This window comes from Ornithorhynchus anatinus, chromosome 6 (assembly GCF_004115215.2).
Source record: "Ornithorhynchus anatinus isolate Pmale09 chromosome 6, mOrnAna1.pri.v4, whole genome shotgun sequence".
Lineage (NCBI taxonomy): Eukaryota > Metazoa > Chordata > Mammalia > Monotremata > Ornithorhynchidae > Ornithorhynchus > Ornithorhynchus anatinus.
In genome coordinates this window covers 16,458,749-16,476,534 of record NC_041733.1, presented here as the reverse complement: position 1 = coordinate 16,476,534, position 17,786 = coordinate 16,458,749, and the positions used below count along the sequence as shown (strand labels likewise).

General features: G+C 44.7%; 1 protein-coding gene across 6 annotated transcripts in view; it reads left to right on the top strand.

Annotated features, from left to right (window-relative positions):
- Positions 1-17,786, top strand: part of DGKK (diacylglycerol kinase kappa) — a 161,760-nt gene that overhangs the window by 24,693 nt on the left and 119,281 nt on the right. Inside the window, exon 1 of one of the 6 annotated variants that reach the window (XM_029067529.2) lies at positions 6,960-7,201. The exons of the other annotated variants lie outside the window; for them this stretch is intronic. Within the exon in view, the coding sequence (XP_028923362.1) occupies positions 7,187-7,201 (15 nt within the window). The 5' untranslated portion in view covers positions 6,960-7,186. Of the gene's footprint in view, positions 1-6,959; positions 7,202-17,786 lie in introns of those variants that run through there. 6 annotated transcript variants of the gene reach the window in all.

The following is a 17,786-nucleotide window of genomic DNA, read 5'->3' as shown; positions in this document are numbered from 1 at the left end:
TCAGGTGCTCTCAGTCTTAATCCTCCTTTCACAGATGAGGTAACTAAGGCACAAAGAAGTTAAGCGACTTGTCCAAGGTCATGCAGCAGACAAGTGGCTGAGCTGGGGTCAGAACCGAAGTCCTTCTTACTCCCAGGCCCGTGCTCTATCCACTAGGCAACACTGCTTCTCCTGTTCTCAGCACTGCCTCGCTTTAATAAGGAAACTCTAAACTCTGTCTTGCCAACATTGACCATCCCTACTGGTTTATATAAAATCCAACCTAAGAAAGTCTTTTTTGAGGTGCATCTTTGAGCTTTTCCATTTATATTTTTTATCATCTTCCTTTCTTCTGTCAACTCAATTACTTCCTCCTGCCGAATTACGCTCCAAATTTTTTCCTCATCACTTCTGCTAATCACTTTAGCAATCTCTTCTTGCTTCTGCTTGTTCTCACTTTCTAAATTAAAGATGTTTTGTGACGGAATTTAGTCTGGTTTAGTCTGAGTTCCTATTCTACTTCCACTACTCTGCCTGCCATCCCACCATCTTCGCTTCCTTGGCTTTGGTACAGTGATAGCATCTAGAACAAGATGAAAATGAACTAATACTCATTCTTTGTGATCCCTAGTCTACCGCATACTTTATTAAATGCTGAAATATAGTAGAAAGAGCCCAGGCCTGGGTTCTAATCCCAGCTCCCTGACATATCTGCTGTGTGACCTTGGGTAAGTCCCTTTGCTTCTCTGCACCTGTCACTTCATCTGTAAAGTGGGGATTCGATCTCCATCCTGCTTAGATTCAGGGACTGTGGTACAGGGAATGTGTATCAACTGATTATCTTGTATCTTCCCCAGGGCTTAGACCAGTGCTTGACACATAGTAAGCACTTAACAAATGCTTAGAGAAGCAACGTCGCTCAGGGGAAAGAGCCCCGGCTTGGGAGTCAGAGGTCATGGGTTCTAATCCTGGCTCCGCCACTTGTCAGCTCTGTGACTTTGGGCACATCACTTAACTTCTCTGTGCCTCAGTTACCTCATCTGTAAAATGGGGATTAAAACTGAACCCCACGTGGGATAACCTGATCTCCTTGTATCCACCCCCAAGCGCTTAGAACAGTGCTTTGCACAGAGTAAGTGCTTAACAAATAGAGAAACAGCGTGGCTTAGTGGAAAGAGCAGGGGCTGGGGAGTCAGAGGTTGTGGGTTCTAATTCCTACTCCCCCCCTTGTCTGCTGTGTGACCTTGGGCACATCACTTAACTTCTCTGTGCCTCAGTTACCTCATCTGTAAAATGGGGATTAAAACTGAACCCCACGTGGGATAACCTGATCTCCTTGTATCCACCCCCAAGCGCTTAGAACAGTGCTTTGCACAGAGTAAATGCTTAACAAATAGAGAAACAGCGTGGCTTAGTGGAAAGAGCAGGGGCGGGGGAGTCAGAGGTTGTGGGTTCTAATTCCTACTCCCCCCCTTGTCTGCTGTGTGACCTTGGGCAAGTCACTTAACTTCTCTTTGCCTCAGTTACCTCATCTGTAAAAATGGGGATTAAAAAATGTGAGCCCTATGTGGGACAATCTGATTACCCTGTATCTACCCCAGTACTTAAAACAGTGCTCTGCACATAGTAAGCGCTTAACAAATACCATTATTATTATTATTATTATTATTAAATGCCACAATTATTATTATTTTGATCCCTTTCATTTCTCTTTTCCCATTTCTCTGTCAAAGCACCTTTTAATGTCCTGTAGACTGCTTTTGGACAGAGTCGATCAACTCTTCACTGTACTCTCCCAAGCATTTAGTTCAATGCTCTGCACACAGTGATAATAATAATAATGATGATGATGGTATTTGTTAAGCGCTTACTAGGCATTAAACACTGTTGTAAGCGCCAGGGTAGACACAAGCTAATCAAGTTGGATACAGTCCCTGTCCCACATAGGGCTCACAGTCTTAATCTCCATTTTACAGATGAGGGAACTGAGGCCCAGAGAAATGAAGTGACTTACCTGAGGTCATACAGCAGATGAGTGGCAGAGTCAGGATTAGAAGTCAGGTCCTTCAGACTCCCAGACCTATGCTCTCTCCAATAGGCCACACTGCTTTCCAGGAAATGCCCAATAAATATGATTGATTGATGGATTCTTCAGCCTTTCCTATAGAATGTGAACCCCCTGTGGATCAAGAACTGGATCTGAATTAATTAAGGGGCTTCTATGCTTCCCTGTTTAGTGTAAGATCCTTGTGGGCAGGGACTATTTTGTTTTTCTGTATTTCCCAAGTGCCTAGTATAGTGCACTACAGCAAGGGGTTGCTTAATAAATGCTGCTATTCCTATTATTACTACTATTACTGCTCTTTAACCACTTTATACATATTGTTGGTCGATTCTGGAAGTTGAGCTGAGCTTTCTTCTGGTCTTCTTATGGACAGGGAACATGTCTACCGACTGTCTTATATTGTACTCTCCCAAGCACTTGCTGTGATGCTCTTCTCACAGCAAATGCTCAGATACCATTGACTGATAGATTTTTTTTTATCTCAAGTCAATCATGGAGTTACTGTAACTTGTTGCAACTTCTGCAAGTTTTCTGAGGTGGGTGTTTCTCCTCATTCAGCTCAATTTCTGGCCCCATGTAACTTTGGTCATCCAGCCGTCTGAAACACTTACTTCTCCACCCCTTACCCTGAACTTTCTCCTCTTTCCCAATCAATCAATCATCGGATTCTGCATGCTTATTGTGTGCTATACTAAGCACCTGGGAGACTGCAGTACAACAGAGATGGTAGACACATTCTCTTTCCCTCTCCTCTTTCAGTGGCAGTGGCCCTATCAGTCTGATAGTTTCAAGTAAGATAATTCCCAAACTCTTCCCAACATAATTCAAGAATACTGGGGCCTTACTCTGACTCCATCTGTGGATTGGAGCATCTTAGAAACTGTAGATTTGTAGCAGACATTCTAGCAATTACTGGCCTTAGTAATTAGCCTAGTGCCGGTCACAGCACCCCATCATATCCGTCCCTTCTGTTGGGAGCGACTTCCTTGCTCCCATTCAACTCAACCCATCCCATTTCCCCTTCCAGTCACAGCTCTGGACCTCATCTAGAAAATTTGCCCCCCAAAAATCTCATATTGTCCAGCCCAAGTCTTCCATGATCCACCCTTCTCCCTCAACTCGTTCTGGTAATTACTGCATTTGAATCTTATGAACTTATGTAAAGATCCATAATGTATTTTAATGAGAAGCAGAGTGACCTAATGGAAAGAACCCAGGCCTGAGAGGAAGAGGACCTGTGTTCTAATTCCGGCCCTGCCGGTTGCTTGCTGTGTGAGCTTGGGCAAGTCACTTAGCTTCTCTGTGCCTCAGTGTCCTCAACTGTAAACTGGGAATTAAATACTTAGATGGTGAGATCCATGTAGGGACAGAGACTGTATCCAACCTGATTAAATTGTATCTACCCCAGTGCTTAGAACAGTACTTGACACGTAGTAAATGCTTAGCAAATACAACAGCAATAATAATGATGATGATGATGAGCAGCTTGGCTCAGTAGAAAGAGCCCGGGCTTGGGAGTCAGAGGCCATGGGTTCTAATCCCAGCTCTGCCGTTTGTCAGCTGTGTGACCTTGGGCAAGTTACTTAACTTCTCAGTGCCTCAGTTACCTCATCGGTAAAATGGGAATGAAGACTGTGAGCCCTACTTGGGACAACCTGATTACCTTGTATTTACTCCAGTGCTTAGAACAGTGCTTGGCAAGTAGTAAGTGCTTAACAAATACCAACATTATTATTATTAGTAGTAGTAATAATATACCTCCCACTCTAGATTATAAGCTCCTTATTGGCAGAGAATGTGTCTAGCAACTCTGTTGTATCCTCTCAAGTGCTTAGTACAGTTCTCTGTACCCAGTAAGTGCTCAGTAAATACCATTTATTGGTCAATTGAATCTACGTTTTGTTTCCTGAAGAGTTTAAGGTCTTTGAGGATGAGAACTGGGTTTATTTTTTAGCATTTATTCCTCTGTTCTCTTGTGGTTGCTTAGTAGGTACAGTACAGGCAGATTGTTAACTGAGAAGAATGAGCAGAGAAATAAAAACCATTGTATGTTTGAGGAGAGCCATCGGGGCAGTAAAAGAAAATTGGAGAAGGAACATCTGAATTGTAGGAAGAGAAGAGAGGAAGAATGGAGGGGAAAGCAGCTATTTTTATTTTAGGGCACACTTTCTTTTAAGAGGCCGGGCTGAGTAGTTCCTTTTTATTAGATATTCTTTAGCTGTTCTCTCCTTGTTGCTGAAAACATCTCTGAAGAGTCTTGAAAGGCAAGGGAATATTGTTAGTTTGCTGCCTTTGGATAGCACCCAAGTAATTCTTTTCCCCTCTCATTCCACACTTCCCTGTTTGTAGGCAGAGGATTACACTGTGTTCTGGCAAGTGGTTTAGGTAAGAGATCAGTAGCTGGCTTACCAACAGGGGCAACAAATAAGCATTTTATTAAGTGGCTTATCACCTTTTCTAAGCTGTATGCTCACCGGGGACCTGGAATGTGTCCGTTATATTGTTATATTGTACTCTCCCAAGCATTTAGTACAGTGCTCTGCACATAGTAAGCTCTCAATGAATATGATTGACTGACTGAATGAATGATGGATATTCAGAAGAAATTCTGTAGGCAAATTTTCCTGGGAAATAAGCAAAAAATCCTAAATGCACTGGGTAATGGAAGGAGCCGTGGAGCGTGCTAAGATACTGTTCGGAGGGGTGACTGTTACAAAAATCCACCACTTCCCCCAAGTAAAATATTCAAAAATCCATTCCTTCACATAATCAGAGCTACTTGGCATGGTGGGTGTCCTAGGCCAAGTCACTTGAGTTCTCTGAGCCTCAGTTTCCTCTTCTGTAAAATGGGGATTCAATTCATGTTCTTCCTTCTACTTAGACAGTTGCTGACCAGCATACTGTATCGCCCTCCCTCCTCAAATCGGCCAAGCACTCTCCCCACTTTCAAAGCCCTATTGAAGGTGCACCTCCTCCAACAAGCCTTCCCAGATTAAGCCCCACTTTTCCTCAGCTCCTACTCCCTTCTGCCTCATGCTGACACTCCCTTTTTCTCTTCCCCCCTCCCCGCCCCACAGCACTTATGTATATATGCATTATCTATAATTCTATTTATTTATATTGATGCGTGTTTACTTGTATTGATGTCTGTTTCCCTACCCCCCCCCCCCGGGACTGTGAGCCCGTTGTGGGAAAGGATTGTCTCTCTTTATTTGCTGTATTGTACTTTCCAAGCATTTAGTACAGTGCTCTGCACACAGTAAGCGCTCAATAAATATAGTTGAATGAATGAATGCCCCAGGACTTTGTACAGTGCAGGGCACATAGTGTTAATAATAATAATGGTATTTGTTAAGGACTTACTATGTGCCAAGTACATAGTAAGTACTTGGTACTGTACTAAGCGCTGGGGTAGATACAAGGTAATCAGGTTGACCCACGTGGGGTTTACAATCTTAATCCCCATTTTACAGATGATGTAACTGAGGCTCAGAGAAGTGAAGTGATTTATCCAAAGTCACAGAGCTGACAAGTGGTGGATGTGGAATTAGAACCCGTGACCTCTGACTTCCAAGCCCAGGCTCATTCCACTAGGCCACACAGCTTCTCTCAGCAATATCACAGTCATTATTATTATGCTTCTTTTGGTGAACAGCTAGTCCTATAAAGTAAACCCAGGCAATTGAGAAGTTAAAAGGAAGGTTGGCTAGAGAAACCAGGAAATTGAGTGGCCTTTAAATTGGAGCTGAAGAGCCACCTCCACCAAGGAGCTTGCCCTGATTAACAGCAGTCATCCTTCCACTGAACCTCCACTGGTCGGTCCTTAGTCCAGAGTGCCTTAGTCTGATGAGTGTACGTCTTGTCTTTTAAGAGACTGTAAATTCCTCGACTGCAGATATGCCTAATCTAGGTTCATCTCCATAAATGGAATTTTGCCTGGTACCAAACAGATAAGTGTTGGAGAACTGAAGAATCGATTGCCTGTCAATGCTGAGCTCCATCTCGCAGGAGGAAGAAGAGGAAGATCTTTTACCACCTCTGCTGTATTATACTCTCTCAAGCACTTACTACAGTGATTTACCCTGCCTCAGGCTTCTTATCTGTAAAGTGGAGACTAAATTCCTGTTCTTTTCTATCCTCTAGACTATGAGCTCTGTGTCAGGGGTTGTGTTTGACCTGATTATCTTGGATTTACCCCAGTGCTTCGTACAGTGCTCGGTCCATAAGAGCTTAGCAAACACAGTTGTTAACACTAGCATTATTTTTATTACTCCAGTCGATCACTGTTATGAGTAGTAGCTTTATTATTTTTATTACTCCAGATGGTCAATGTTATTTCCTGAGGGTTTACTGTGTGCAGAGCACTATACTAAATGATTGGGAGAGTTCAATACACTAGAATTGGTAGACACATTCCCTACTCACAATGATCCCACAGCCTCGATAAATACCACTGATTGATCTGACAGGACAACTTTGGCTATTAGAGAATTTATCTCTATCTTTCAGGCAAAAAAAAAAAAAGGCATTGTGTTTCTTCAACTCTTACCACCTTGAATTCTAAACTTTAGTCTTCTAATTGAAGATGAGAAGAGGTGGCCCAATTACATGTCCTTCTCTCAGAACTCCTGAAGGAGAGGGGAAGGTTTGAGGTAGTTGGGAGAAGGTTCAATTATAGGCCTTCCAATCAGGATCTGCATCTGAAATTCCCAAAAGGTCAGAGCAGGTAGCTAATTAACACATATTTAACACACATATAGAGCACAGTTATCAGGTTCATCTGCCTTTCATCAGGTCTTCCATCCAAAATAGTTGGGTTTTTTTTTTTTTCCTCGCAGGCCTAGGGGAATCATTGATTTAGCAGTAATACCGGTGGAAGGGAAAGAACACAATTTAGGCTGCTCTATTTCCTAAATTTGCTTCCTTTCCACCAGCTGTCTTTATCCTAAACTCCTGTACCCTTCCAAGAAGTTGAATAACTTCAGCTTACTTGTGCAGATTCTCTTGCCTGGAAGAGTCTTTGTGTTGAATTTGGGGCTGGGGGATGTGGATATCAGGGGATCTCTTGGTTGCCTAGCTGAACACGGGGATAGCTGAGCCCTTCCAGGCCATGGAGGAGGCGAGTGGTCTTTTGCCTCGAAGATGACGCTTCCAATGGTGAGCCTGTAACATCATCATCAATGGTATTTTTGGGGTGCTTATTGTGTGTAGAGCACTATACTAAGAGCTTGGGCGATTCCAATACATGGTATTATTAAGTTTGAGTGTCTTTGTGAGAGAATCTCTTGCACGCTTGTCCACTGTGTCAGAGGAACAAGTCAGGCACCTTTGGGGATTGTCGTACTAAGCGCTCACTAATTCCCAACGATAGAACTGAAAAACCTCAGTTCAATCAATAGTACTTACTGAGCATCTACTGTGTGCAGAGCACTGTACTAAGTGCTTGGGAGAGTACAATAGAATTAGTAGACCCGATGCCTGCTCAATTAAGTCATCTCTCCGCGCTGGGGCTCTCCTGAAGGGTTGCTTAAATGGTTCCATCAATTCATCAAACCCTTTTCTGTTTTTTTAATGGTATTCGTTAAACTCGTTCTATGTGCCATCTACTGTTCTAAGCGCTGGGGTAGATACAAGCTAATTAGGGGTCACAATCTTAATCCCTATTTTACAAACGAGGTAACCAAAGCACCGGGAAGTGCCCAGGCAAGTGGCAGAGTGGGGATTAGAACCCAGGTCCTTCTGACCCAGGCCCATGCTCTATCCACTAGGCCACGCTGCTTCTCTTGCCAAGGGGTGTTTTTGTTTCGCCGCTAAAGAGCCCCAACATTTGTGGAAATCTCCTTTTACCGGTGCGGCAGCTTCAGCGACTGATTCTTTGCGTGCTTGTTTAGAGGAGACGTGTTACCGAGGTGCATTTCAGGCAGGGCAAGCCCCCCGATGCTGACGAGTCGGGGTCCGTTTTCTCGGTTACAGCAGCGGCTTTCCGGGGGAGTTTCATCTGCTCGGTTGCCTGATGGTAAGGAGAGAGTTGCGCTACCTGAAAGCAAGCCTCTTGGTCCCATTCAGCACAGCAACTCAGGATGGCAGCTTGGGTTCACTTAGATCATTAAGCATCACCTTCAGAGAGAAAGTTGGGGGGATGAGTCTGGGAGTCAGAAGGTCATGGGTTCTAATTCCAGCTCTGCCACTTTGCTGTGTGACCTTAGGCAAATCACTTCACTTCTCTGCCTCAGTTACCTCATCGGTAAAATGGGGATTTTAAAATGGGGAGACAGGGACTGTGTCCAACCCAATTTGCTCGTATCCACTCCAGCGCTTAGTAGAGTGTCTGGCATGTAGTAAGCGCTTATCAAATACCTTTATTATTATTTTTGTGTTTTCTGGAGCCTGTGAGATTTGGGGGTGGGGGTGGTTTCTGGGGAGGTTGCCGGAGATTCTGCAAAACCAACAGAATGATGTTGGTAAATTTTTTCCGCGTTCAGTATAGAAATAAATGTTGTTTTGTTAACCAAATTATGCACTGTTGATAGATACAACTATCTCACTTGAGCGTGCTCCATGGAAGGGTTTTATTTTGTTTGGCCTTCCAAAAGAGCATTATTTTTCAAAAAGAGAGCTCCTTTAGGGCTGAGAATATGAGAGGGTGAGTGCTAAGTGCTCAATAAATATCATTGATTGGTTAATTGATTGATGTCTTCATTCTGTTGAAAGGTCCCAATCACTTAGAACTGTGCTTTCACATCATATAATTGATCCACTGAGCAATGATTTTCTAGTAAAGAAGTGAAGATCTGACTTCTGATCTGATCTTAACGGGTCCAATATATTGTCAAGTTTATCTTCCCCTTCCTCCATGCTAGAAAACAGTTTTATATCCATTCTGCAGTTAGGTGTGTGTTTTAAGTTAGCAGTGGTGCATTGCTGACTCTTAATCTATCTTTTTTTAAAATTATATTTGTTTAGCACTTACTATGTGCCAGGCATTGAACTAAGCTCTGGGGTAGATAGAAAGTAATCAGGTTGGACACAGTCCAATGTTTCACAATGGGCTCACAGTAGTAATCCCCATTTTACAGATGAGGTAACTGAGGCACTGAGAAGTTAAGTGACTTGCCCAAGGTCACAAACAAATGGCAGAGCTGAGATTAGAACCTAGGTCCTTCTGACTCTGAACCTTAATCGTTCTCCTAAACTTATTTCTTGCTCCTGCTTGATTCCATCATATAGAATGACAGGAGGAATCAGAAGTTGACGAGGGAGAACAGTTGCTCACTAAGAGCTTAGTACAGTGTCCTGGACACATAGTCGGCACTCAATAAGTACCATTGATTGCTCTCCTTAACAGTTTTCTGACAGGATGCTCTAGGAATCCATTATGGTATATTGGAAAGAGTACACGATTGGGAGGTGGGAGACTTAGGTTGAAATGGCTGCTGTCATTGCTGTGCTGTGTGACCTTGAGCAAGTCATTTGACCTGACAGGACTTTAGTTTCCACACTTGTAAAATGGGAATAATAATACCCGCTTTCCACTATCTCACAGGAATGTCGTGAGGACTAAAATGAAATAAATGGAAGTGATTTGGAAAAAAAATTATTTGCAAAAAAGGGGGCTTTCAGCAGATAATTTCCCCAATGCTTTCATACAAATAGTTCAATGTTTTATATAAATCATCTGGGGGCAGATATCCCTTTGATATTAATTTGAGATCTAGTTTTTCTTTTAGACTCACATTTCTCAAAAATAGATGAACATCATTTTGGCAGGAAAAAAAAAAAAGTCGTGATCCTTTTCAGGCTAATTTCAAGCTTGGGGAATTTCAGCTCCCAAAGGAAATTTTGTGAGAAAGTTTAAAGTAACTGAAGAAGTCAGCTCAATTATAGTGACAACTGAACCTTACTTCAAGATCCTATCGGGGCCGCTGAGAAGCGGGGGTCTGAAGGAGACCGAGATGTGTGCCGGCCCATGGGAGGTAATGAAAAATAGCATGACCTAGGGGAAAGAGCAAGGGCCGAGGCTTTAGAGGACCTGGGTTCTAATTTTGGGTCTGCCAACTTGCCTGTTCTGTGACCTTGGGCAAGTCACTTTGCTTCTCAGTGCCTCAGTTTCCTCATCTGTAAAACAGGGATTCAATCCCCATTCTCTCTCCTTCTTACACTGTGAGCTCCATGCAGGATAGATGCTGTGTGACCTGATTATCTTGTAATCATTCATTTGATCGTATTTATCGAGCTCTTACTGTGTGCAGAGCACTGTACTAAGCGCTTGGAAAGTACAATTCAGCAATAGAGACAATCCCTTCTCAAACCAGGCTTAGAGTCTATTATTATCTTGTATCTATCCCAGTGCTTAGTACACAGTGCATAGTACACAGTAAACACATCACAAATGACAAAATTATTATTATTATGAGGAGAGTAGCAACAATCCTGCAGGGAAAGCAGAGGGAAATGATTTTTTTTTATGATATTTGTTAAGCACTGGGGTAAGTACAAGGTAATCAGATTGGACACAGTCCATGTTCCATATAATAATGTTGGTATTTGTTAAGCGCTTATTATGTACAGCACTGTTCTAAGCACTGGGGTAGATACAGGGTCATCAGGTTGTCCATATGGGGCTCATGGTCCTAATCCCCATTTTACAGATGAGGTAATTGAGACCCAAAGAAGTGAAGTGACCTCCCCAAGGTCACGCAGTAGATGAATGACTGAGCTGTGACTAGAATCCCAGGCCCGGGCTCTAGCCCCTAGGCCACGCTGCTTCTCATGAGGCCATCCGATAGGCTGTCCTGTTCTGCCTGGTCTCCCCTGGGCTTAATAATAATAATGTTGATATCTGTTAAGCACTTACTATGTGCAGAGCACTGTTCTAAGCACTAAGGTAGATACAGGGTAATCAGGTTGCCCCACGTGAGGCTCACAGTCTTCATCCCCATTTTACAGATGAGGTAACTGAGGCCCAGAGAAGTTAAGTGACTTGCCCACAGTCACACAGCTGACAAGGTGGTAGAGCCGGAGCTTGAGACTCTGCCCCGAATCCAGTCCAGCCCTCGGGCTCCTCCAGCATGAGAGACCCCCCCATCTAGACTGTAAGCTCGTTGTGGACAAAGAACGTGTCTGTTGTTGTATTCTACTCTCCCAAATGCTTAGTACAGTGCTCTGCACACAGTAAGTGCTCAATAAATATGATTGAATAAGAGACAGGCTTCCTGTGTTCCCCCTAGGGGAGGAATAATAATCATTTCAGTATTTAAGCACTTCCTATATGCCAGGCACTATACCAAGCAGTAGAGGATGGATACAAGCAAATTGGGTTGGACACAGTCCCTTGTCCCACATGAGGCTCATGATCTCAGTCCCCGTTTATAGATGGGGTAACTGAGGCACAGAGAAGTGAAGTAACTTGTCCAAGGTCACACAGCAGATAAGGGGCAAAGCAGGAATTAGAACCCATGCCCTTCTGACTCCCAGACCCGTGCTCTGGCCACTATGCCACGCTGCTTCTCGATTGAACATGGGATTTCTGAACTCTTTTTCCTGTGGCTTATTTTTATCTCAGGCTTTTAGGAGCCTTCAGCTCTTATCAGTACCCTCCATTCTTCTTTCTGCTGAACTCTGGAGCTTCATGGTCATGAATCTTATCACATCCGACATTTTAGACTGCAAGCTCATTATGGGCAGGGAACATGTCCTAATTCCGTTGTATTTTCCCAAGTGCTTATTAAAGTCCTCTGCACGTAGTAAGCACTTAATAAATACCATTGATTGATTAGAATGGGACTCGACTGGCATTAGGTGACTAATACAAGAACCTGCAGCATGGCTCAGTGGAAAGAGCACTGGCTTGAGAGTCAGAGGTCATGGGTTCTAATCCCAGCTCCGCCGCTTGTCAGCTGTGTGTCTTGGGCAAGTCACTTAACTTCTCTGGGCCTCAGTTATCTCATCTGTAAAATGGGGATTAAGACTGTGAGCCCCACGTGGGACAACCTGATCACCTTGTATCCCCCCAGCGCTTAGAACAGTGCTTTGCACATAGTAAGTGCTTAACAAATACCATCATTATAATCCCGGCTTTGCTGCTGGTCTCCTGTGTGACCCAGGGCTAGTCGCTTCCCTTCTGTGTGCCTCAGTTCCTCATCTGTAAAATGGGGATTGAGATTGTGAGCCCCAATGGGACAGGGAGCGTGTCCAATCTGATTAGCTTGTTTATATCCCATTGCTTGATACAGTGCCTGAAACATAGCATTTAATGAATGCCATAAAAACTACAGGATTTATACGATTATTAATGATAGGTTTTTTTGTTAGGCATGCAATATGAACCCAGCACTGTGCTAAGCAGTGGGATAGATGCAACCAGAAGGGACAGACTCCCTGTGCAGTGCTCTGCAGCTAGTCAGTCATATATATTGAGCACTTACTGTGCTCACTCTAGACTGTGAGCTCATTGTGGGCAGGGAATGTGTCTGTTTGTTGTTATATTGTGCTTACAATATAATTGAATGCAGAGCATGGTACTAAGTGCCTGGGAGAGTACAATATAACAGATCTATTCCTTGCCCACAATAAGCTTACAGTCTCTGCACACTGTAAGCACTCAATAAATACCACTGATCGATTGACACTTCCTTTGCAAGGCGGGCACTTTGTTAGACCGGGATGAGAGTTTTCCCATCACCCTTTCAGGGGCTGGGGGGATGGGGGCAGAGTTAAGGCAGCTTCTGCTCCCCGTCTTTCCTGTTTGCCACACCCCTCGGACCCATCCCAGGGCACAGTCCATTACACAGCTTCTCTTGCATCACCATGTGGTTTAGCTGCTGTTATCCGTTCACGATAGCAGCGACTTCCTGCCCTGCAGCAGCAGCAGGTGGCCTCAACAGGGGAGAGAGAATGATTGCGTTCCCTGAGAAGCAGCATGGCATGCACAGTGGCTAGAGCACGGGCCTGGGAGTCAGAAGGTCAAGTGTTCTAATCCCGTCTCTGCCTTTTGTCTGCTGGATGACTTTGGGCAAGACACTTCACTTCTCTGGGCCTCAGTTACCTCATCTAGTAAAATGGGGATTGAGATTCTGAGCCCCACAGGGGACAGGGGCTGTGTCCAATCCAATTTGCTTGTATCCACAACAGTGCTTATAACAGTGCCTGGCACATAGTAAGCTCTTAACAAATACCATAATTATTATTATTACTGTGAAGAACTGAGCTGGCCTGGAAAAGCCACTGAGCTGCTCGTGCCCTTCAACTGGGCGGCCTCCTCCCGCCTAATAAGAATAATTAAAATTATGCAACTTGTTAAGCACTTGCTATGTGCCAGGTGCTGTTCTAAGTCATTCAGGTTGGATATAGTCCCTGTTCCTCTTGGGGCTCACAGTCTTTATCCCCATTTTCCAGATGAGGGAACTGAGGCCCAGAGAAGTGAGGTGACTTGCCCAAGGTCACACAGCAGACACATAGCAGAGCCAGGATTGGAAGCCAGGTCCTTCTGACTCCCAGGCCCGTGCTCTATCCACTAAACCATACTGCATTTCTCACCTTCGCCCAACCTTTAGGAAGACTTTGAATCACCGTGGCCTAGTGACAAGCTGTGTGGCCTATTGGATAGAGCACAGGCTTGTGAGTCAGAAGACCTGGATTCCAATTCCAGTTCTGCAATGTGTCTGCTGTGTGACCTTGGGCAAGTCACTTCACTTCTCTGGGCCTCAGTTACCTCATCTGGTCCAATGTGTCACAACCTTGGGCAAGTAACTTGGCTTCTCTGGGCCTCAGTTACCTCATCTGGAAACTGAGGATTGAAGCTTTGGAGCATGGACTAAGTCCAACCTGATTAACTTATATCTACCCCAGTGTTTAGTACAGTGCCTGGCATATAGTAACAAATATCATTTTTTAAAAAAAGGACTAAGCTCACTGTGGGTAAGGAACATGTCTATTAACTCAGTACTGCACTCTCCCAAGTGTTTAATACAGTGCTCTGCACACAGTAAGTGCTCAATAAAATACCGCTGATAACTGTTGAAACTCCAAGAGTGTCACTACCTAGCAGGTCGATTCTAATACTCTCTAATCTGTATGCATGTCGCAGGTAGGGAGCATATCCATTTATTGTTGTCTTGTACTCTCCCAAGTACTTAGTACAATGCTCTGCACATAGAAAGTGCTCAATAAATACGATTGCCTGACTGATACTAACAACTTTACATATTGTTGGAAAGTACCTTTGCGTATGAATGATCCCTTTCCCCAGCCTTGAAATTCAGCCACCTCTGGGTAGGAGGTCCAGCAGTTACTTACCTTCAGTGGGAATAACAGTATCTACAGGGCCACCGGTGGCATTTTACCACTTCCACGTGGTTTCACACAGGCTCTAACAATTGGTAGAAAGAGGCAGATGAGGAGGCCAGTCTGGCGAATGGCTCCATCACCTCCAGAAGTCACCAGATTGACTTCTCCTCCAAGTACCAACTGGGAGTTTGCATTGTTTGGCTTATGTAGTCCTCACCTGGTATTTATTGTAGCCCTTAGGGTCAGATATTAGGAACCACTAGAAGAGCTTTTGAAAAAAAGCAATTTCTGCCTTCAGCAACTGTTCTTTCCTCTATACATCTGTGAGTGCATTTATGGAACGATGGAGGTTAACTGTGAGTGCTTGTATCAGTCTACGTCGCCGTTGCTGTTTTTGTGTAAATTTGTGGTTGTGGGTGTTTGTGTTTGTATGTGCCTAGGCCGCCGGGTGTTCACTTTGTTCACTGAGAAGCAGAGTAGCATGCGAAGTAGCATGGTCTAGTGGATAAAGCCGGGGCCTGGTAGTCAGAAGGAATTGGGTTCTGTTCCCGGCTCCGCCACTTGTCTGCTTTGTGGTCTTGAGTAAGTTACTTAACCTCTCTGGGCCTCGGTTACCTCATCTGTAAAATGGGGTTTGACTGGGAGCCCCTTGTGGGGACAGGGACCATGTCCACCTTTAGTACAGTACCTGGCACATAGTAAGAGCTTGACAAATGTCATAAAAATTAATAAATTTGGTTCCAATCCCAGCTCCACCACGTGCTTGCTGTGTGACCTTGGGCAAGTCACTTTACTTCTCTTGGCCTCAGTTACCTCATTTGCAAAATGGGGATTCAATACCAGTTTGTCCTTGTTTTGGGTTTTTTTGTGGTATTTCAGTGCTTACCCTGTGCCAGGCACTCTATTAAGTGCTGGGATTCATTCAATAGTATTTATTGAGCACTTACTATGTGCAGAGCACTGTACTAAGCGCTTGGAATGAACAAGTCGGCAACAGATAGAGACGGTCCCTGCCGTTTGACGGGCTTACGGTCTAATCGGGGGAGACGGACAGACGAGAACGATGGCGATAAATAGAGTCGAGGGGAAGAACATCTCGTAAAAACGATGGCGACTAAATAGAATCGAGGCGATGTACATTTCATTAACAAAATAAATAGGGTAATGAAAATATATACAGTTGAGCGGACGAGTACGGTGCTGAAGGGATGGGAAGGGAGAGGGGGAGGAGCAGAGGGAAATGGGGGGAAAAGAGGGTTAAGCTGCGGAGAGGTGAAGGGGGGGTGGTAGAGGGAGAAAAGGGAGAAGAGGAGCTCAGTCTGGGAAGGCCTCTTGGAGGAGGTGAGTTTTAAGTAGGGTTTTGAAGAGGGGAAGAGAATCAGTTTGGCGGAGGTGAGGAGGGAGGACGTTCCAGGACCGCGGGAGGACGTGGCCCAGGGGTCGACGGCGGGATAGATGCAAAGTAGTTATATTGGACACAGTCCATATCCCACATGGGGCTCATGGGCTTAATTCCCATTTTTACGGATGAAGTAACTGAGGCCCCAGAGAAGTGAAGTGACTTGCCCGAGGTCACACAGCAGACAAGTGGTGGAGTCACGATTAGAACCCGTGACCTTCTGACTCCCAGGCCCGTGTTCTAGCCATTACGCCATGCAGCTTGGGTTGCAAACATGTTCCCTGCCCACATAAGGAAAGTTGGTTGGTTGGTCCCTGGCCTTTTAGAGGGGTATAGTGCCAGTCTGAGTCACGGCCCGGGTTCTGTACATGCCTGCTGCCACTTTCGGGACTATTCCTGGCTCTCTCCAAATCAGTAGTATTTATGGAGCACTTACTCTATGCAGAGAACTGTACTAAGCTCTTGGGAGAGTACAGTACAAAAGAATTAGCACATTCACTGCCCATAATGAGCTTACAGTCTAGAGGGGGAGGCGGACGTTAATATGGATAAATAATTTATAAGGTATAATTTAAAGATATGTACATAAGTGCTGTGGGGTTGGGGGTGAGGTGAATATCAAGTGACCCCAGGTCACAGATCAAAATGCATAGATGAGAGAGAAGCTCTGAAAGAGCAACCAGGCCTTGGGGATCTTGCTTCTGTTGGCATCAGCGTCACCCTGGTGTAAATTGTTCTGGCCTCCCTAGTGCGGGGGCAGTTCAAATGATGGTATTTGTTAAGTGCTTATATGTGTCAAGCACTGGGGTAGACACAAGCAAATAGACTGGACACAGTCCCTGTCCCACATGGGGCTCAGAGTCTCAATCCCCATTTTACAGATGAGGTCACTGAAGCCCAGAGAAGTGAAGTGAGTTGCCCGAGGTCACACAGCAAAGTGGCAGAACCAGCATTGGAACCCAGGTCCTTCTAACTCCCAGGCCCATGATCTATCCATTAGGCCACACTGCTTCCTATTTTTAATTCACATTCCTTGCAACAGTCTTGAGGGGATGGGAGGGATTATTTATGCCCATTGTAGAGATGGGGGATCTGACATCCAGAATGGTGGGTGGCGAAGTCTAGATGGTCAGCACGGTGCTCTGCACCCAGTAAGCACTCAATAAATATCACTGACTATGATGATGAGAATTTCCAGCACCAGAGGGTCCAATAATTTGTCAGGCATCACCAAGTAATTGTTTAATCATGATGCAATTAGCTAGGCCTGATGTCTTGTTGCTTCCTGTGCCTCTTCTCCTTCTCCTCTTCCTCTTCTTTCTTCTTCTCCTAATAATAATATTTGCGGTATTAGTCAAGCATTTACAATGTACCAAGCACTGTTCTAAACACCGGTGTAGTTACAACATATTCAGGTTAAACACAAATTCCCTTTCCCACACGAAGCTCACAGCCTAAAGGGGAAGAAGGACAGGTATTGAATCCCCACTTTACAGATGAGGAAATTGAGGCTCAGGCAAGTCAAGTGACTTGTCCAGGGTCACACAGCCATCAAGTAGTATAGCTGGGATTAAAATCCAGTTTGCCTGACTCCCAAACCTGTGTGCCATGCTGCTTACCTCCTCCTCCTTCTCCCCCCCAACCCCACTCCCCTTCAACCCCCTTTCTCTCCTCCTCCTCCTCCCCTTCAACCTCCTTCCCCTCCTTCTCCTCCTTCTCTTCCTCTTGTTTCCTCAAAAAGCCCTGGTTCAGTGCATAACTTCCTGATGCTGCATGAAGCAAGGTAGAAGAGGCCCTGTTCTCTGAGAGGTTGTAGTTCAGTGTGGAATTGACTGATGTGGGTGGACATGAAGGATTTCAAAACACTGAAGAATCATTGACTCGTTTCCCAAACTAAATTGCTATATAAACACTTGGCAGACAAAGGGCAGAGTGCATTTGGGGATGCTAAGAGAAGGAGGAGAGGTGGGATGGATGAAATGATAGTGTCAGATTGGGGGAATTTGCCTGCTCTCAGGGTGGAGGAGGTGGGTTAATAATAATAATAATTGTGGTATT